General features: G+C 41.7%; 1 protein-coding gene across 1 annotated transcript in view; it reads left to right on the plus strand.

Annotated features, from left to right (window-relative positions):
* The first annotated feature begins 3,215 nt into the window (after window positions 1-3,215).
* The window catches only part of PHACTR1 (phosphatase and actin regulator 1), a 322,202-nt gene continuing 303,480 nt past the window's right edge, over window positions 3,216-21,937 (plus strand). Inside the window, exons 1-3 of the mRNA XM_067292380.1 lie at window positions 3,216-3,276; window positions 15,296-15,442; window positions 17,247-17,393. Coding sequence (XP_067148481.1) covers window positions 3,216-3,276; window positions 15,296-15,442; window positions 17,247-17,393 — 355 coding nt within the window. The remainder of the gene's footprint in view (window positions 3,277-15,295; window positions 15,443-17,246; window positions 17,394-21,937) is intronic.

Consider the following 21,937-nt stretch of genomic DNA (forward strand, 5'->3'; position numbering starts at 1 on the left):
ACAGTATCTATACCTGACCTCTTAAGTAGAACATCTGCAAATATCAGAAGACTGTGATTGTCTTCCCTGACACTACTCTTGCCCAGAATTTCTGAGATGAAATTTATCAATGGATCACTTTATTGTTGCTATCTTCAATTTCTGATCTGTTTCCAGAATCAGACTTTAGAGAACTATCCTAAGACCTGCTGAAAGCAGCAAATTCCTGGCTGTCTTGCGAGGGATGCCCTGTGAAGCCTCATAGCATTGCCTATGCTAGCCTCTAGTGCTTGGCTTCGTTAGGCTTCCAAAACAATGTGAAACTCCAGTAACATTGAACTAGATGAATTGGAAGGCACAAAAAAATAATTGTGCTGCATTTCAGATTCATTAACTATCCAAGCCCACTTCCAAACTCAGAAAAGACATATTATTACTGGAAAGACCTCAGAAACATATTCTGCCTTCAGGGTCATGTTTAAGCTATCATGACATGACACTGTGCTATTTGATTTATGTTTTTACTTATGCTTTGACTGAGTAGTTTGTTGCAATGTACTGCTAAATGGAGGAAAAATCAGAAACTGCATCAGACAGCCACTCTGTATTTCATTCTAGAAAATAACTGGCAATTATAATTACTCACCATGTTTCTGGCTCAGAATAAAAGTGGCATTGCACAAAAACCACACTGAACATTCATCGTGATTAGAAAATGCTCCACACCTTGGAGTGCAGTGGAGACATAAGAATAATTTTAAATGCAAATTAAATTGTGGGGGTAGCAAAGAGAACAGATAAAAGACAGTAAAACAAAGCCTTTCACTTTCCTCAAATTAGCAGGCTAATGTAATATATAAAAAAAAGCAGTACTACTCAGATCTCTGCTAAGAGCTTTCATTTCATCATAATATAAAACAGCAGATCCGTCACCTTTCTCTGTTCAGTACTCTTGATTTCGAGGTTGAAGTGAAAATTAGAAGCTGCTCATTCTGGCTCACAGACTGGGGTTGCATTTGCTTAGTCTTATTCCATGACAGTAGGATGGAAAGAGGTCAGTAACACTGGTAAGTACCTATCTCCTGCATCTGTTTTTATTTATTTATTTTTTCAATCTTTTGCACAGAGCTTTTGCTTTTGATCAATTTTTTTTTCTTGCAAAAAGCTATATCATGTATTTTGTACAAAGCTGTATCTTGTATAGCAACGCAATGATTCCTAGAGAATGCTTGTATCAGATGTCAGAACACCATCAAGAATGAATGAATTACTGAAAGTAGAAATTCTGCAGTAGGAAAGGTTTCTGGATAATCTATGTATTTCGTAACATCACTGGAACATTTTGTGTTGCTTTTTCTGTATGCCTTGTCCAACAAGCAGTACCAGAAAAGAACTGATTCTTTTCAAGACCTTATTATTTGCATTATATTCATAATAAAATATTTAACAGTCTCATTACTTTTGTGGTAACTGATGAAGAAAGAGATTTTAGTTACCAAAAGCAAATTATTAGACAAAACAAAATGCTATGGTTAATCATTATGAAACACTTAAAAATATCTGAGAATATGAGATGCAATGAGGAAGATTAGAGTGAAAAACAAATCCTTAAGGAAACTTGATGTAGATTTTTTTTTTCCCTGGGAAAGTTTTTATCGAATCGAAACCAGGGGCTTAATTTTTCGGTACGAAGGGTGAGGGGGAGTGGGGTAGATGATCGTAGTGTCACCTGCTGTTGCTAAGTAACAACATCTCCTGGCCATTTTTATCTGATAAAGGAAGTCCAGTTGACGTTATGCATTATTCATCAGAGTTCCAATCAAACAATCAAAATTGTTTGCTTACACTGGGGACATTTAGTAAGATCAAAGAAGCCCTCCTTGAAACTACTGGAGCTTACATCACTGCCAGGCAGCTCTTGGTATTTTGCAGTAAGTATCATTTGTGGGTTTGGGAGTGCTACAATAAAGTGATTCGCTGAGGAATTTTAAAAGTTTCCTCATCAGGATAGTCTCTAAATTTTTAAAAAAGATTGCATGTTAATCAATGAAAACGGAACGGAAGAAAAAAATAGCTTTGGAACTCTGACTTCCTGGTTTTAGCCAAAGTAGTTAAAGGAATTGCTTGAAGTGAGGGGTCGGTCTTCCTGCACAAACCTTTCTGTTAGGTTTGCATGGAAAAGTACTAAAGAGGTATGTCTGTCTGCCTGTCTTTAAAACAAGTGCTGTGCATAGCTGTTTGTATGCTTATAATAATACACTGTAGCTAACTGAGGTTTGGAGGAGAGATCTGGATTGTGCATTTTCTGCAAATTCTGGATTTTTATGTGAGTTGTTCAGAGTAGAAGAAAATGCAGGAGGTAGCAAGAACATCGGAGAAGGGGCACGAAAATGTGCATAATCCCAGAAACTCTGTGTGGCAGGGGCAAACCTGATTCAGTGTACATCCTAGATGTAAACTAGGATCTAGGCAGATCCGAGGCTCAAGAGAATGTCAAAAAGATAAACTTTAGCTATGAAGCAGTGCTTGCAGTGTCCTACCATTTGTTAATGATTGCTCTTATTACATCTATTAAAGATGACGGTGGCATGTTCTGCCGCAACTTGCGGTCAGTAAAAGGGGAGAGGGGAGAAAAGGCTCGATTGTTTTTATTTAGGTGGAATGAAACACCGGAGAAAGTGCAGTCTTGCATCTTCATTTCTAGTTCAGTGTTTTGGCATAATCGGCACTAAGGCTATCTTTGCTGTAGTCTATTACAGTAGTGCCTACTTAGAGGTCCTGGCCATGGATCTGGCATTGTTGCTGTCCTGGGCACTGAATGGCTAAAGAAGGTCCTTGCAGCAAGATTTCTTGATGTTATTTTTATGACCAAATGTAACAGGCAGGTGAATCTAAGTATGTATTGTAAGAAATGGAGACTGTGGCTAGGATAAAGGTGAATGTACTAGGAATCTTGCTAATGCTGTAACGGCACTTTTCTCTTATGGCTATAGACAAGGATTTAAACAAAATAACCTGTCTAAAATAGAAAAAGATACTTATGAGGTTCTATGAATAGGGATTTGAGAATGTTTTGACCATAATATGCCAAACTAAGTATTTTGATGACTGCCTACACAATTCTTTCCACAAAGAAATTTATCAGCTTTTTTGTCTGACATCTCCATTAATTTTCCCAGGAATCTGACTGATCATCAGTACAGGAGTATTGTACGCAAACACAAAGTTCCTTCAAAATGGACTACTTTTTGGATGTCGAGTCTGCTCACAGACTGTTTTACAGTCAAGGAGCTCAAGGTAAGAAACTCTGGACACTGTCTCAGAATATAACTATTATAACTGTGTAATAAGACATATGGGGCTGAACAATGGCTGGCCCCTGTGACTGAATTACTGAAGTGTAAGGAGGCATAGGGAAAGACCTTCAAAATCCATGGAGTGTAAAACGGATTGTAAGAACAGCAATGATAGGGCTGATTTGCTCCCTTGGAGGATAAGGAAAAGCTTATTGCTGTTGGGCGCACAGCAGGAACAAAAGGAACCCTAGAGATCCAGACTCTGGCAGTGCAGAGCCAGAATGGACAAGTCAGAGGGGACAGCTATCTCCTGCTGCATGCTGTGCAAAAATGATGGGCTTCCCCTTCCTCCTTACTTCTCAGTGCTGGCAGTATCACTTAGGACATATTATGCAGTGCTGTAGGAATAACCAACTTAGGAAAACTCTGAGACACTCCAATGTGCTGTACACAAATAGCACACTCTCACAGGTCTGTATCCTTCCCCTGCGAAATGCTGGCCCCCACTGAGTAATAGCAGTGCAAGAGATAGAAGGTGTAATCAAACTTCCTAACTTTAATGTAGTTGAGACTTGTTCATGACACAGAAAAATGATATTTTTGGTAAAGTCAGTGTACATGTTTCTCACTAGCTCTATTTTTGCACAAAATTTGCAGTTTCAAAGAGGAAAGGTTTTTCTATTCCTTATAAAAATCTTTAAGCACCACATTAAATCGAAGAAAACGGTAAGGACCAAGTAGCTCTATTGACCTTTTTTGTTTTCACATACTGCTTATTTTCTGAAAACCTGGTCCAGTTTTTTTCACAGTTAACTTCATTCAGTTGCTAGGTAAACTCAAAGTCCAGCTAACAGAGTTCTGCCTTTCTTCTGGAGTGTCTTCTCTCAGAGCAAAACCTAATCTGTGCAGGGAATGCCACCCTCTCAGGATGCACAGGGGTCAGCACCACCTTTAACCTTTGACTTGACTGCAGTGCTGCTCAATAACACATGCTGCATTGCCCAGCTGCTGTCCCAGCCATCATGATGTAATTTCCTCCGTACAAATCATGCAGAAAAGTGTTGACAGCAAACCTTTCTTGTCACAACATAGCACTGAACTACAACTGCAAATACTTAGTACCTTAGGTGAAAATCCAATGAGGGCAATGACAGATCTTGCTTGCTTTTTTCCCTCCATCTCTAAAATGTAACGCATACCTGAGCATTACTACAAAAATAATATTAAAATAATAAGTTTTTAGATATTCCTATGAGAATAGATCCAATTCCATAGAAACTAGAATGCAGAAATCTACAACTTCTTGCTTTACATTCTACATCAATTTATCAACAGCATTCTATGCACTACAAGGTGCAGAGAGGGCTATGGAAGAATATGCATTCATGCAATGTACGTAACTGTTCACAAAGTGACTAATAAAGGTTGCACAGACAACCTTCATTAGCAGTATTTCTAAGAAGGCAGCTAGGGAAAAAATGTTCTTTTACTCACAGATAGAATTGCCTGTACTAACCTGTTTGGTGCACGGCTTTCAAATTTTAACCTTCCCTTAGCACCCGGTCAGTTCTTGGTTTTAATGCGATTATTTTCCTTTTCTTAAATGCAAACTGCAAAAAAAATCCTTCATGCAGAAATGTATACACATTGATATACACATCATCAGCAGGATTTTGACCTTTAGATCCACCGCGCATGTTTCTATCACTTCACTGAAACAAGTTGAAACGAGCACTGGGACTTTTTGTTCCCCTGCAGGCAAACCTTCTATGAAAGATGCCAAGGACATGCTTCCACTGTGCACAGCATGGTACAGGGGCTCCCAAACCCTATTACCTGCACAACTGGGAACAGTACAGTGATAGCAGAGCCATGTTGCACTTTTCACCTTTCTCTCTGCTCCTATTCCTGCACTGTTCCCAGCTCCTGTCCTTCATACTTCTTCCCTCATATGCTCACCAGACCTCTTCCCCCAAATCCTAGTACTCTCCCCCTGCTCTTTATATCTCTGCATTTGAGGCAGGCTGCTTTCTGACAACCTGGATACCAGCAGGGAAATTGCTATGAGCACAGAAGAGACAACGATTCTGCTCTACATTCTCAAATACTGCAACACAGCAGCCCCCTGGCAACAGGAGAAGTGCTTGAAGGAAAGGATGGATGAACAAGCTGATTAGCAATAGCAGATGTGACAGATGAAACGTGGCTAGTGCAGACAGCAGCTTCAGAGTCTTTCACCTTCTACGTCTGCTGATGTTGCACTGAGCATGAGGTGACAGAGATGGCTTTAGTGGGTCAAGCTACAAAGCTTCTGGAAGAGTTTCACAAGCAATGCTTCTGTAGCAAATGCCTTTATAGTCCATCCTTACCCCCAAGCCCCTTAATGGTAAGCTATCTTACCTCACATACATAAGGAACTTATGCTATTGCAGCGTGCCTTGGAACTGCCTGTACAGCACTGATTACTCCTGTCATCTTTGTACCTTGTGCCAAATTTCAAGTCAGGCTTCTACAGCACAGGCATTTCTATATGGGATAATGGCATGATTTCTCCAAACATGGGCAAAAGAACATATTTCTTTCCTTATCTTCCTTCTGAGAAACAGTTAGACTGCTTTAGCTTAACTTTCTTAAAAAAACAAAAAAATACACTGAATGTGAGGCACCCATTGAATATGAATAGTGTAGCTCAAGTAGCTAGTTAGGAACTGAAGAAAAGGTCTGCAGAAATCTTTGTTACCAAATCTACCTAATTGGACAACAAGTAACTATTTGATGTTAATACAATAACATATTATTATTAGCAAATCATGCTATCAAAGAGCTTGTGTATATGCATTAAAATTGCATTATGCTAAAATTGAGGGAAAGAAGACTACAGCATTCCGCCATTTAATTAAAAACAACATTGAAATGCATTGTATGTATTATCACAGTTATTACTTTACTATGTGCTCTATTTACAAACCATAGAAGGTGATTTATGACCCATTTACTCTTTCTGTGAGGTTTGAAGATTTCTGCCTTTTAATCCTTTGATCCTCCAGCTTAAGAAAAAAATGCCCTTTCCAATGTTTTCACACTAATGATATGACAACGTTACAAACGGCAGCTGTAGAGCACTCATTCTGAATGGTACCCACTCCCTGTGGGAGGAGGAGAAGGGAAGGAAGAGGGCTATAAAATGTTGGGAAGGAGCGCAAAGAGCTGTGATGCTGTTGCTAGCAGATAATAGCAAATCTCAGCTGACCTCAGGTCTTGTGTAGTCAAATGCAGGATGCTCTGATCTCAGCATAGGAACTGACACAGGGTTTTGGCACCCAACAACTAATCTCTTCTCTAGCCCATACTGTCTGCACCAACACCCACAACTCATTCCTAACCCTGCAGAAAGCTGCAGAGCTGCCTTTGCTGCTGTAGGGTAGGAGGAGAGAGGTGTGACTGAATCAGCTGCTTCCTCTCCCATCCTCTACTTCTGCAGAAGCAGCCATCACCTCACTCCCATAGGCTGGGAGCAGGAACAGAAGATGTTTGGCCATTCAGGCTTCATGTGCTGTTCAAACAGCTGTTCCCCGTTTCCTCCAAGGAAAGTGAAACAGGAGGGATGGAAAAGTCACAAAAACTGGATCTGGCAGTAGGATTATCTAGATTTAGAGCAACTTGGTAAATGAAGCCAGCTGGCTGTGGTCTTCAGACACCAGCCAAGAATATCCTAAGCCCTGTAGCCATCCCTGACTGTCTCTTCTGTGGCTGTATGTTGGGATCCAGAAGATATATAGCAGTGTCCTCTCCAAGTGCATAATGCCTGGTGATGCACATGCAAAGCAGAAGCAGGGAAGAACGGACCGTCACCCCCTGGATCTGGCTCCTTGCCCTAGGAAAAATCTAAATCTGAAATCTAAACATAGACCTGGACTCTAATTTTTGAAAATTGCTTCTCTCTTTGAAGCATATGGAAATAAAATACTAAGATCGCTTGTGAATGTAAATGTATTCTAAATAAATATCTACCATTGCCTTCAGCCATAAGGGCTGAATGTATGTAATGGGGTCTACAGTAGGATTCAGCTCACTTATCCTTAGGTGTCTTCAGTGAAGATGTCTCCACATAAAACCTCTGACTAGCTTGACACCCTTAAAATCAGTGGAGAGAAATAGTCATTTTAACAGCATGTTTCACCTAGTCTTAGACATCTTCCTTGGGACAATACAAATCATGTCTTATTCTCTCCACTGATTATAAATTCCCAGGCAGCAAACTCAGACAAAAGATGCCTGTGCTGTCAGCATTTGTTCAGGTAGAGGAATCCCATGTTGCAAGAAAGGGCATGATTCAAGAAAGGAAGTAACTTCCCTAAAACAGATCAAGTTGTAATCCAAAGCTACAAGCGTGAAGCCCCCATCTCAGCTGTAGCCTGTTTTGAAGAGACAGTAGCTTTGATCTTAAAGTTCAATTTGAAAGAAGTTCTACTTTGGGGCATGCACAGAAACACCTCAGATTTGACAGAGCTGAGCAGGTTGGTGTCAAGGAGCAGCAGGAGCAGGCTGCTCCATAAGGGATGGTGAGCCGAGAGTCAGTGACACAGGCAGAGGCAGTGGCCTCACAGACAAGAGGTAAGGCACCACAGTACCCGAACAAGGGGAGCAGAGCAGGTCCAGCGACAGTCACCAGGTTCAGCCAAGAGTCCAGACCACCAGCCAAGTTCATAATGATGAGGCAGGTACAAAGCCAAGCTGGGACATCAAGTCAGCAGTCAGGATCTGGATCAGTGAGGAACATAGCCACAGGCATGGCTGCAATCTAGCTAAGAAAGGGGGCAAGAGCCTCTGTGTAAATGCAGCTACCAAGAGGAGGGAGGAGATGCTGCTGAGGCTTCTTCCTCCTCTTTCTTAAAGAGGTTCAAAGCTGGCCAAGCCTTCTCAAACTGCTAGGCTTGTTCAGCAGTAAGAAACAAGGAGCCCCCTCCCCCCACCACCACCACCCGAGTCTTGCGGCTCAGTCCCACAGGAGTTCTACAAATGAAGCCAACACCACTGGATGGGTCCTCCTACAAAACACCATCGCTTCCTTTTGAAGCATAACAAAAGGAGGAGGTGATACCTGTTCTTAACATTTAATAACTTTGTGTTAGGAAATTTTTACCAGAAAGGATGAAACACAGGTTCAGTTCCCTCTTCTGACTGAGGGGATCCAAAAATATAGGTCTGACCCCTTCCAGTGCCTTAAACAGCCAGGCTGTAGACTGTTCAAGTAGGGGAATGATGAATCCTTCCTCTTAAAAGCATGAAGCACAAAATTCAAGAACCACTGGAGCAGAAGGGGAACTCCATGTCTAGTGGAGTAAATGCTCCCAGATGGAGTCTGGACCCATCATTGTCTCCCTCATATCTAAACTCTTTTTTCATATGTAATACATACTGCCCTGTGACTATGTACAGTTGCAGCAAGGAGCTTGCAGTACCTCACCCATCTTACCATTTAGACTGGGCCACTCTTACAAAAGGGGATGAAGTCCCTTGAATGAGTATTAAGAGAGAGAAATTACTTCTGCTCAGTACATTGTAATGAAGGGTTTAGGGACCATCACAAAAGATGGCTGTCCACAGCAGACTGTGTGTAGCACTTCTCTGCAGTGAGTCTGAGGGAAGGGGTATAAAATCATTTCTAATTTTCTGGAAACCTGTGTCCAGACTTTTCCAGTTTCATCTCCTTTTAAACCAGCAGGGGGCCCAATGCTTAAAATTATCTTCATTAATCAAGTGTTTCCAAGATGCTTCTATGTACTTTGAAATTATTTGCCGGTCTGTTTGGCAGGATACACTGTGCTTATTTAACCAACTGAACAAAACTCCCTTGAAGGCTTAGCTTAACCTATCCTTATATCCATAAATTATTTATGGACCCACTTACATTAGGTATTCTCATACTGGTTGCAACTTCCTGCAATCTACTTGATGACTGTAAAGAGTGATTAAAAAATGTAAAGTAGAAAAAATATATTGAAATAAGCAAGAAACAAAGGGCAAATGGATAATATATGCATAATATTGTATAGACACACAGGGGATGATTGCTCAAGAGATTCCAGGAAATCCTCCTCCTATATCAGTTTTCCAGGTTTGATTTAATAAAATGCTCCCAGTTAATTTTAATTCCACATTTGCCTGCTTCCTACTCTATCTCCACAATTTATTTATTTCACTGTGCTTCACTTTTGCTCATTTACTTTAATTCACACAGTGCTGATTCATTCTAGATGCTTGACTTTAATCACTGCTGACTACTCAGTGCTACTTTTCTTCTGCTTTTATATATCAAATTATGCCCAGTATTTTACCAGAGTGTATTGTTGCAGTATCCCCAAACCCTAGTCCAGAATTATTCCATTGCAGAGTTGTTTCTTGTTTAAAGTAACCTTAGGATACTACATGCACTAAAATTTTATATGATCAGTCCATTCTATAGACTAACATCTCTTCAGAGCTACGTTATTTTCCAAGTCACTTTTTTCTATTCTTGTGATGTCACTAGTTCTTAGATTAGTAACATTAATAACAGCAAATTTGTAATAGCAAGTGTGCATTCCTGGTGTAATCAATTTCTTTCCCTTTAAATCCTAGGAAATAATGGATCAACATTTACCTCATCTTTTTTAACTTTTTTTTCCCCTTCCCACCTTCTATTCTTTTATGTCCCCATTATTTAGGGCTTAGAATTTAGGAACTGGCAATCGAGTGTTATGATCTGAGTTTCTGGCTTGCAGGTCAGATAGATTATCTTCACCAATTGTATAAAAATTGCTCATGATGAGTTGCAGTAACTGTACTTCAGCTACTTTTTGTTCATTATTTCAATATATAGTCAACTAAATGAAAGGCAGAGGAAATGAGGGTGCCCTAATTCTCAGTAGACTATCTAAATACTAAAAATGTTTTGAGGTGCAGTGCTAGATACCCATACATATGGAAAATTTATGCATGAATCACATTTGAAAAAGTTGCTTCTGAAAACTAAATCTAAATACATTAATTAGTTCATTTCAATCCCATTGGCTCTTTTTTTATGAGCTGGTTAGTTATTTCTGTTGGATTCCCTGTCCTTCATTTATTCCTTTATTTCTTCTAGTTAAAGTAACCAAGTCTCTACTTGTCCATATCTCATAATCTAGCCCTCCTCTTTTTTTTTTTTTAAGTATAATTGTTTTCTGAAGCCTACGCCCTTTGACACAAAGACAGAAGAACAAGTCTGTTTCCTCTAAAATGCACCAAAAAAAAAAAGCTACATAGGCATACTGTGCATACATTTACCCAACTATAATGACCAAGCATGAATAACTGTGTGCACGAAAATGGTCCTTTTGTATATATACTATTGTATACAACACTCAGGCCTGTGTTTTGAAACTATGTATCTAAGTCCTTTCTTTCAGATTACTGATGTCCATCAAGCCAGTGTCAAAAACTGCAACACCTTCACTTTAGAGAAATGCAGCAATCTATATGCATGTATTTCTTTGCTTATCCAGGAGTCACAAGCCTATAAATCACTCTTCATAGATGACAAATTATGTCCTCTCCAGTGCTTGCACACGTTCTACTTCTTTCCTCTCCTGCCAGTCATGCCCCATTTCACCTCTCTAATCCTTCAAATGTTGTTCTTCACCACTTGAATTTAAAACAAGATGAAAAAGAAATGGCGTTAAATCAGACCACGAGATTCTACTTCGTAGTAAACATCCACTTGGACCCATTGTTTGGACTGTCTTTAAAGAATATTCATAACTGATTAATTTTTTTAGCACAGATGGAAAACCATGTTCTAGATGCATCAAAACATACCTGGATTTATGTTTTTAAAGCTTCTATTTATCCAAAAAACACATTTATGTGAGTGTTATCTACATGTAGCTTAACATACTGAGCCCCTTCCAGAGAAGCTTGAAGGAGGAGGAGAACTGAAAGAGGAGAGAGTGCCAGTGAAATACAGTCAATCAAGTAAGAAGCTTGTACGCTTTCTAATGAAAATAAGTAGCATGAAAGAATCCTACTCAATCAGCAACAGCACCATTGCAATTAAAATAATTTCACAGGTATTCTAAAGATAATAGGTTGTTCAAAATTTACCCTGAGAAAAGAGTTTTTCCTCAAAAAAGTCTGAAAGACTTTTGATGTCTATGGCTATTTCCACATTATTTGAAGTTGCTTTTGATTACATGCATCAGAAACATATCCTTTCCAATACATTTAGGTCTAGACATCTCAAGTGAAAACATTTTAGCACTTCAGCACTTTCCTTGCAGTAAGATCCAAAAAATCATCACAATCATCACAAGGATCTCTTATGCAAGTTACAGTTCCAGGCCCTACTGGTCTAACAGTGAACATGGTATCTGTATCACTAATAAGGTATTTTAGAAGCATTATAATAAAGGTTGATTGATAAAAGTGGATGAAAAACTTAGATGAATACATCACAGGTTTTTTGATCAATTTTTAAGAGGATGATTTTTCACTTCTGAAAGTTTTCTGATTAAAAGTCCAAAATTTTTCTAAAAATACAAGTCTTAAAAGATCTGTATTATGACATTTTAAAACAAAGGTACTTCTTGGCAAACAAAAATTAGCAATAATTTTTATTAAAATATGTAAAAGTGTAACTTAATGGAAAAAATGAAAATGCCAAAAATTATTTGCAACCCCCCCCAAGTTTTCTATAATTTCTAGTAGTATTCAAAAATTGGACCACTTGTAGATGTAACTAAATATACTTCAATTTCCTGTTTAAAATGCCTCTGAATGCAATATAATCATTCATGTATTTCTCATTCCCCTCTTCCAAGTGCACATTCGTGTCATATTTCAACGGCATACAGTATTTTGAGACAATGAATTTGAGATTTTATATAATCAATTTTAGCATGTTATTACATACATTACAGCATCTTTTTTTAAAGTATTTTTCCTGCATAAGCATCCTTTTCCCTTTCTAACAAATACCAAGCAAGATGTTGCTTATATGTGTTGATCCCTCTGTAACCCTATCAAAAGCAATGCAAACAGAATGAATGAATTTAACCCGAATGATTGATTTACATTCTAAGAAAAATATAGCATTAGACTGGCTGTTTACAATGAGTTTCCAGATACTGGTCTCAAATTTATTTGCAGTGTAAGCAGGTCCCTTAACATGTATTGCAATGTCATTCCTTTACTCCAAGACCTGCAAGAGGCCTTTCTAACTTTCCTGTAAAGCCATCGCTTAAAAATGTGTGCCAGAGATTGAGCTCATTTGTGGAAAGTATCTGAAGTTAGAAATAATTGTTGGTTATCTATGATGGACACATCAGTCACATGGGGCTAATGGTGATAGCTTTACTAAAAAATATAAGGCAAGTCTTTTTCTTCATAAGGAGTGCTACCGGTTACTGTTAGGAAAGGATATATACTATCTCCATCTGAATTTTTTTCAATATTTACTTAAAATTTCCAGTTTTTCCATGAATACTCCTGCCAGGAAAATACTTACAAATATACACATAAAGTGGAGATAATCATGGTTGTTGAAGTAATATATAATGATTATTTCAGGAAACATTTTCCAACATCCACCTACCTCTAGTAAAAATAAATACATGCCAGACCCCAATATTTTTATTTATAAATCATTTTTACTTTGGGGGTAATCACAAAGAAAAACCTGCTTTTATCTTCTACATACAATAATGGTATATTAAATTTGCATTTTTTTAAAATGGTCTCCTGTGCCCTGATCCATCCACCCATGAAATGCATGGGTACCCTTTCACTGACTTTAACTACCACTGTACCATGTCAGTTTTATCAGACAAATCTTGTACATGGCTGTTTTGCAAGATGATTTTTACAATGTTGACTTCATATAAAAATAAATCATCCTTAAGTGCAAATTTGATGATGCATTATACAAAATTTTCCATTGAAGAAATTTTCCACTTGCTTTTATCTTCATTACTGTACATCCATTACAACAGAGAAATAGTTTACAGTCTAATAGCAATGTTTACTTTAGCATAATCTGAATAGCTGATCCTGTTAAATCAGTTTTAACTCTTGCCCTTTGCTTTTATTTCAAATCCAAATGGTAAATTAGAGATGAGCAAAAAATTGAAAGAAAGCTAGTTAAAACCAAAACCAAAATAAGCTAGAGCAGAAATACCAAGACTAATGCTTGTTTGGTAAACTACATAATTCTGCAAATTGAAAAATAGAGTGGCAGCTTTTGTTAAATCATATTAATTATATGCTCTCATGCCTAAAGCCTGACTGGTGTTAGGCATCTGAAGGCTTCTGATAGACAGATATTATTTAGAACTCTAAAAAACTCTTTAAAGAAAATCTCTGTCACACAACTGTAGAATTTGCTGTTAGTCACTATCAGTCATGCTCTCCATCCCCAGCAGGAAAATAGAGTTTTATTGTTAGCTGTTTGAAGTGCAGTAGCCTAAAGTAAAGACTTTGTTAAGCCAGATGATGCCCAAGCAGCAAGAAAAATCCAGGATTTAAGCCTGTTTTGGAAAGAGAGAGAGGGCACTCTTGGGGGGTGCGGCAGGCACAAGAATTAAACACAGCCCTCCTAAGCCCATGTTGAAGTCCTAATAAAGGGATAGCATTTGAGGGGTGTGTGAACCTCCTAAGCTGTAAATTTTTGGGAGACCTTCTTATAAGAGAGAGTACATTCTCTTACACAGTCCCACATTAACGTTAATGTTAATAGTCCTTAATAGACCTACATTAAGGGTAAGGATGGACTTTCAAGCAAGCATTCTCTTTCCAGCTACACATGAGGTGGAAAGGAGAGAAACGTACTGACAGGGTACTTACCTTGCATGATACTCATGCTTGAAGTGATCAGCCAGATGCCATCCAGCTTTTGTGATAATCTTTTTCCACTCAGAGAGAGAATTGAGGGGGATATATTTATAAGGGCTCTTCTGTTCGTGATTTGTAATTTATAGGCTCAGCATCCAAAGCATTGGGCAGATGCTCATAATTACTTCCCACATAAAAAACACCTACATTAAAGGAACGTTATCAAGGCTGTGAGGTCAAGTGCTAAATACTCAGGCAATGCCAGAATGAAAGTTGCCTCTGCAATATTAATTCACTTGCCTTATACATATGAATTATGGTTCAGTTTCTAACTACATGATGACACAGTAATTTTTTAGCATTCTACAACTTGTTTCATCAGTGCACAGAATGGGCAGTGCTCACTTAATAAGCCAATATTAAATATTTTGCTTTCTCCTCCTTGAAGGCATAGCCCCAAGCCATTTAAACCCTGTTCAGAAGGCAGAAATGTTAATTTCCTCATGGGCTTTTCATCAGTGCTTCACTAAAGTATATGGATACTTTGCAAATATTAATGAATTTATATTTTCACAAAATCCCTACTGGAAGAGAAAATGATGATTCTCCCCATTTCATAGCTAAGAAACTAAGCGTAAAGAGATCAAGAGCAAAAAGTAGCTGTCAATTTTTAGTGCCCAAATTAAGGCACCAAGAAACTGAGTTTGGGGATAGTTGCTGCATATATCCCTTCATGTGTTCCAAGCACAGCCTTCATTGACTTCAGAAAACTAAAAGAGCACTTAATACTTCCGTTACTCAGACCCACAGTCTCAAAACTGCTGTTGAGAAAAGGGAGGCTGCAGCTACTGAACAGCTGTGAAAACAACAGTTTAAGTGGCAAGACTATAAACATCAAATATGAATTCTGTGGCAGAAACAGAGCAGAACCCATATCTTTGGGGCACCCTGCTTAGCTATCTTTTCTCACCTTGTCTTTGCATCATTCACCACAGCATTTAAATTCTACATCATGTGAGGAAGGGACCCCAAGGAAACAGTCTCTTCTACTACATAGCACAAGTTTTCTTTTACATTCTCCTTCTTTCTTCTTCTCCCCCTCTGCTTCTTCTTCTTCCCCCTTCCCCTTTCTCCTTTCTTCCACTATTCTCTCCTTCATTCTTTCTTATCAGCTCGTCGGGCAACTCTTCTCACTGTGCCCACCCTGATGTCAGCATCTTCTGAGGAGGACATAGACCGGAGACCCATCAGAAGACTCCGGTCTAAGAGTGACACCCCTTATCTAGAAGAGGCGAGGATCTGCTTCAACCTTGATACAGGTAAGACCATATCCCTTCCTCTCCTTAAGAACAGCATATGATATTAATTGAAGACTTTACTGCGATGCACACACATCAAAGGGCATCTCCTTGTTCACCTTGTGGTATGGTGGTTCACTGGAGATCCAAGGATGATGCAGCTGTTTAACTACAAGCATCTGAACACAAATCCTTTTCAAAGTTCTCCTGCAAGTACTAATGAAAGATGTTCCCCTGGTTTAGCCTGGCTCTTTAGCCAATGAGATCCAAAAAAGAGCAAAAAAGAGTGGGTTTGCAAACAAGATCTATTTGCACCCTATCCAGTCCAGTCAACCAGAAACATGACAGCTCTTATGAACATTTATGAAGGGATTAGACCAAACAGCAGATTTCAGCCGTACGTAACCTTACAACCATGGAGAAACATCCAGCATGCCTCAAAACATCGATAGGTTTATTGGCAAAAGCGTAAGAGAGACTGTTGATTTTGCAGGAATGAGCAAGAGAATTGTCTCAAAACAATTCAGAGCTGCCAACGGCTGCCTACAGAGCTACTGCAGCCCTGGCACTCACTGAAACTTTTATTACTGACGTTGACTAAAACGGAAGATTTCCGAGATGCTGAACAACTTGGTGACTCTAACAGATTGTGTTCTCTTTATAAAATCTGAATTAAACGGAATGAACTGGTACACTCGCTGCTATACATTTTAACCATTTAACTCTTATTTTATGTAGCACTTTTGTGCTACCTCGTTTTAAAAAAAACTAGCATTTTTTATTATTTGTATTACACTAACATCTGAAGGTCCCAACTGAGATTGGAGCACCAGTATGGTAGGCAGTCTACAGCCACATGAGAAATAACGTCTACATAAAGAGCTGACTATTAAAGAGAGAAGACAGAACAGGGGAGAAGCAGCAAAACGTTATCCTCATTTTGTGGCTGAAGGACAGTCACTGATTTTTGCCTACAGTCACATGAGCGAATGTTTAGACGGAAGGTGGGAATTTAACCTACATCTCCTAACTCTCAGTTCAGTCTGCAAATACAAATGATGCTTCTCCTCCCCAGCACGATTAAAACATAGATGGGTAAATAAATAGATATGGGTTTGTTTTTTTTTTCAAACACCTGCCACAGTGAGTTATGAATATGAGTCCCAAGCTTTAAGTGACAGAGTCATTTTTTGAAATGGAGCATAAACTCCTCAGCCACCTTGGCACTTTAAAATGCTGGGCCCGATACATCATTTAAATAATGTGCGTGCCCAGGGAGGGGAAAGCCTGAGGCTGAGGCGGGCGGAGCGGGAGGGGAAGGGGCGAGCACCCAGGCTCCCCTCCGGGGCCTGGCCTGGCTGCGGGACTAGTCTGGGGACCCCACGGAGGTTCAGGAGGGGGGGCCGGGGGCCCCAGGGCCGGGGCAGGGCGGCCGGGTCGGGTCCGCCCCGCTGCGCCACCACCTCCGCCGCGGGGCAGGGCCCGAGCCCCGCAGAGCGGCGCCTCGCGGGCCGTTAAACGCCCCGCGGCGCTGCCGGGCCGGACCGCGCCGGATCGCGCCGGGCGCCCAGGCCGCGCCGCGCCCCGGCGCGAAGGGGCAGCGCCGGGGGCCGCCGCTCCCGTCCGCGGATCCTTCACGGGTTTTCCCTCTCTCTTTCCCTCTCTCTCCCTCCCTCCCTCCGCTCCTTTCTCCCCTTCCCTCTCTCTTTCCCCCCTTCCTCCCCTCCCCCTCCCGTGCTCCTCTTCCTCCTTCCCCTCCCCCCCCCACCTCCTCCTCCTCCTCCCCCGCCGCCCCTCTCCTCCGCTCGCCTCTCGCCCTCGCCAGCTCGCCGGGCCACCCTGCTCACTGTGCCCACATTAATGGCGGCATCTTCCGAGGAGGACATCGACCGGCGGCCCATCCGCAGAGTGCGCTCCAAGAGCGACACCCCCTACCTCGCCGAGGCCCGCATCTCCTTCAACCTCGACACAGGTGAGAGACGGCACGGCACGGCCCGAGGCGCCGCCGCCGCCGCCGCCGCCTTTGTGCGGGGCCGGGGCCGGGGATCCCCCCGCCGGCCGGCCGGGCCCCGCCGCCCCCCGCCGCCCTGCGGTGCCTCCTTCCCCCGCCTCGCCGCCTGCGCCCGCCGCCCCGGCCGCTGCGGGCGCGGGTGCCCTGCGCTCCGGCCTCCCCCGCCGCCCCCTCCCTGCTCGCTGCGCCGGCGCCTCGGACGGCTTTGTGCCCGGGAGGCGCCGGGGAACTTGCTCCGCCGCTGTCCACCTCGTCTCCTGAGGTCCTGTTGCCTCCCAGCTGCTTTCCAGGACTCTCAGCGAGTGTGCTGCCTGACGCTCGCTGCTCAGACACCTCCAGCTCCCTGCAGCCACCACCTCATTTCTGTTTCCACGCTCGCAGACACCTGACAGCCTCCTGCAGGTCTGTCTGACCTTTCTGTCCACCTGCTACCTTGCTGCTCCTTCCTCCCTGCCTCCTCCTCCTCATGGCTCCTTTGAGATTTCGGCTGTCCCCTTCAGTTCATCTGCACGTGGTGACGATCCTGTTTCTCTCCTACTAGGCCTGTTGTTTCCCCTCCTTCTCTGACCTTTCCTTTCCCTGTGGGTTCTGTCAACAGTAACCTACACCAGAGCCTACAGGCTCTCAAAAACAAAGGAAAATAAAGTACTCTCGATCGGTTCCCTCTGTACCAGCCCAGCCCTCCTCTGCCCGTAAGGGAGCGAGTGAGGATCTGGAGCCAGGAAGCTCTGCTGCAGCCTCCTTCGCGTCCCAGCAGCACACAAAATGACCCAGCTGTGTAGCATGCTTCCATGCAACTCCCTCTTTCAGGCGAGCCTGTCAACTCCTTGCCGGCTGAAAGGGGAAGAGAGCTGCCTCAGAGTTGCATGCTTGCCACGCTGTGGTCTCCCCGCTGCTCCTCCCCGCTTTCAGCTGGCTGAAAGTTGGAGATGGCAGAGATCTGCTTTCTCCTCCGTTTGGTGATGGAACAGATTCCCCTCCCCTCCTGGCACCCTGGCTATAATTACACCCTCGGTAATGGGTAATACGCAGTTTGGATGTACCATTGACTGAATGGCTTGTTACATTGTATGGTGGGTCATTATTTCCTTCGGGTCATGACTTCTTAAAAAAATAATGAGCTATAGGTAAGTTGAGTGGCATTTCAGGGCACAAGGTGGAATATGGCGCCAAATCCAAGCCTCAGCTCTAAAGAACTGGGAGTGAAAAAGGAGGTGAAAAGGGAAGGATCATGTCTGTGTATAAAAAGGGGCTATGTGTGGTTAGTTGACTGCTGAAATAAACCCTGTGTTGGCTTGTGCTGTCACAGGTAATATTATGTCATGTAGTTATAAATAGATAAACCAGTTAAGAGGAAGGCACCTTCAGGTCACCTGGTGCCTCACATCTCTATGCTGAGCTAGACATGCTGTCTTTACTATGACAAATCCCAGAGGATGTGCAAGTTCTCTAGATACCTCTTTCCTGCAATACACAGGAAAATTTGATAATTGCGCTTAGCTTCTTTCTCTTCCTCCCCTTTCCCTTGCTCCCTTTGATATATGTAGCAGAGCTTTACTTTCAAACCTGGGAATGGAATTCCTTTAAAAGAAATAATTAAAAGAAGTAGTCCTGGTGTATCAAGAAATATAAATGAAAAGTGTTTTAAGCAGTGCAAGTGTGTGTTTTCATTAATCCATCTGGCAGTGAGTAGTTTTGAGCTTTAGAAAAAAATTGCTGAGCAACCAGTATCGAGTGAGTGAGCCAAAGCAAGTGAAATGTGCCAGTGGTACCCACTTCATTTCTGAGCTTTTGTGTTTACTCTTCTGTTTTCTGAGAAAGCGCGAACCAAGAGGCCTGAATCTGAGAACTATGTGTACCAAGGAAGTAGATGTTAGAAAATCTGTTTAGCTACTTTTGCTTGTACTTGATGATGGTGGAGGATTTGGCTTTTGAAACATATTGGTTATGAGGTGCAATAGTCTTTAATTGTGTGTGTGTGTGTGTGTAAAAAAGTATTTCTAAAGTTACTTGATTTTCATATGCAATTCACTTATTGGTCATGTTATTAATGTGTTATAGAGGATGCCAAATATCTCTTAATATCTTAGGAAGTGTTGGAGGATGGCTGCCTTTATTATGCTGCTGTCACTGTCGTTTTGCTTGGAAAAGTTGAAAATACAAACCACAGCACTGCCAACATCTATTTTCTCTGTAGCCTTCAAATTCACTTAATAGGCGTATGACTTAGTCCAGGTAAAATGCATTCACGGTGCAACCCGTCGCTGTTGAAGGGAGGGGGAAGGGGCCCTCACGCGGTGTTGGTGACGCGGATTTCCACGCCGCCGTTCCCGCGGGGGGAGGCCGACAGGGCTGCTGCTTCGCCCGCGGGCGGCAGGGCCCGGGGTCGCGGCGGGCGGCGGGCGGGCGCGGCGGGCGGGCGGGCGGGCGGGCAGCAGGACCCGGGGGCGCGGCGGCCCGCCCCGGCGCGGGCGCTGTCCGCCGCCGGCGGTGCTGAACGGCGCCACGAGGCCCGGCTCGCTGCAGTCGCTCCTGTTCCGCCGTGGGTGGGAATTCCATGTCTCTCCCTGTCTTGTCTCTCTCTCTGTCGGGGAACGGTGGTAGAAAGGAAGCAATGCCTTTTCCTCTACCCATTGATGCAGTCAAGAGTAAAGTGATGCTTGGGGCACAGGAAATAGCCTTTTCCTTACGCGCTTTCCATTTAATGCATTCCTTATCTACAGCTGCTGCTAAACCACTGCTTACAGAGCTGCTTTCCTACAGCTGCTACAAGTCAAGTTGCATTCCCCAGTCATTGTCTTGTTTCAGGACATGGTCAGGGTTGAGACGCAGCATGCAGCTGCTTTGCTGTTTTGAAACTTAAAATCCATTTTTTATTAATGAAACATAAGCAGATGCTGTGAATATTACCCTTCTCCACTCTTAATTACAACCACTGGTTAAGAACTAGCAGGTTTTTATCTACTTCAGCTGTAAGTTATAATTACACCATTACTGCTGTTATCTGTATTGTTGAACAACTGAGAGACTGCATACACAGAGTTAATTATACAATTTGGGTATAGCATAAATTTGGTCTGGACTGTAAAAAACAATTTAAAGTGACTAACAAGGCAAATTTTACCTGCCTTTTTCTTTAGATTATATTAACTGTTTATTTTTCACACTTTTACTTTTCCAAAATATCCTTGTTTTTTATGTTTGTTTCTAAATATTGATCAATTGACTCACAATTATTATCTAGCATGAGTTAACAAATGCTGTTCAATTAGTAGAGCCCAGCAGATATTTTTGCTGGTCTTTCCAAACTGATCAACAAACTCGGGGTTGTTCTCCCTACTGCTATACATATGCAAATCCTATTAATCTGAGTTATGTGCTTATATCAAGAGGATAATGTTTCCCAAAGAATTTAAATTACCTCTTCCACCAAAATTAATGTAGCTGTGTAACATCATAAAACTATAGAGAGATATGATTTTTTTTGCATATTTGACACTGAATCAATCCACATACAGAATTTAATTTTTTAATGTTCTGAAAGACTTCCTCCAGTGCCACACTACAGGAATCTGAAGTGTGCTCTTGCTTCTGGCTTTTGGATGATCTTTTTTAGTTCTCTCCCCCCCCTTTTTTTTAGGGTTACCAATCTGGTGTGACTCCATCTCTTAGCATCCATCTTTGGAAAACTTAAAAGTGTGCAAGCATTTAGTGCACATTTTCTTAAAAGAGTTTTAAATTTGCTTTTCTAATTTTATTGTTTAGACACCCAAAAACTAATCCTGATTTTGCTTCTGAAAATTTGGGCCTCCATCTGTGACAACTGTCTGATAGCATAATGTCTCTCCTGGTACTGTGCCATTCCTAGAAGTTCATATGTATTTACAGGTTTTGACCAATTTATGTGCCACTGTTTGCAAAATATTTTACTTTTAAAATGGTAATATGTGGTAGGTGGCTTTCAAGCTTGATAGATTAGCAGAGGTGATAAATGATAAGAAAAGAGACTACTTAGTAACTCTCACTAAATGATCCAAGATGAGTGTTTCTTCTGCCTATCCCTTTATATGGAGTCCATAGACTGCAATCCATGCTGCAATTGCATTGATTGTGTTAGAGGAGGGGGGACTACTATGTTGAGTTGATCAGATCAGGATCTCTCTTATCCCTTCTTGTGCCAGTCACTATTACAGGCTCCTATGTATGGATAGATACTCTTACTCTTTCCTAGCTGAAAAAGCATAAGCCTTATATTGCAGACATTCGCAAGGTTGATTCTAGCAGAGTGATATCTTGTTAAGCGTAGCCAGAAGTCATCTTCGTCTCAGCTGCCATTGGGTCTTCCTGAGATAGTTCAGGGAGTTCACCAAATGTCACTCTTTGTTTGAACAAGGTTGATTTTCTGCTTAAAATTTGATCTGGGAATGAAGACTTGGAAAGAAATAAAAGCCAGGGCTTTGGAGAAGGTATAAGGACAGAATGACTACAGTAGCTGTACATGGGTC

Source organism: Apteryx mantelli, chromosome 2 (assembly GCF_036417845.1).
Source record: "Apteryx mantelli isolate bAptMan1 chromosome 2, bAptMan1.hap1, whole genome shotgun sequence".
Taxonomy (NCBI): Eukaryota; Metazoa; Chordata; class Aves; order Apterygiformes; family Apterygidae; genus Apteryx; species Apteryx mantelli.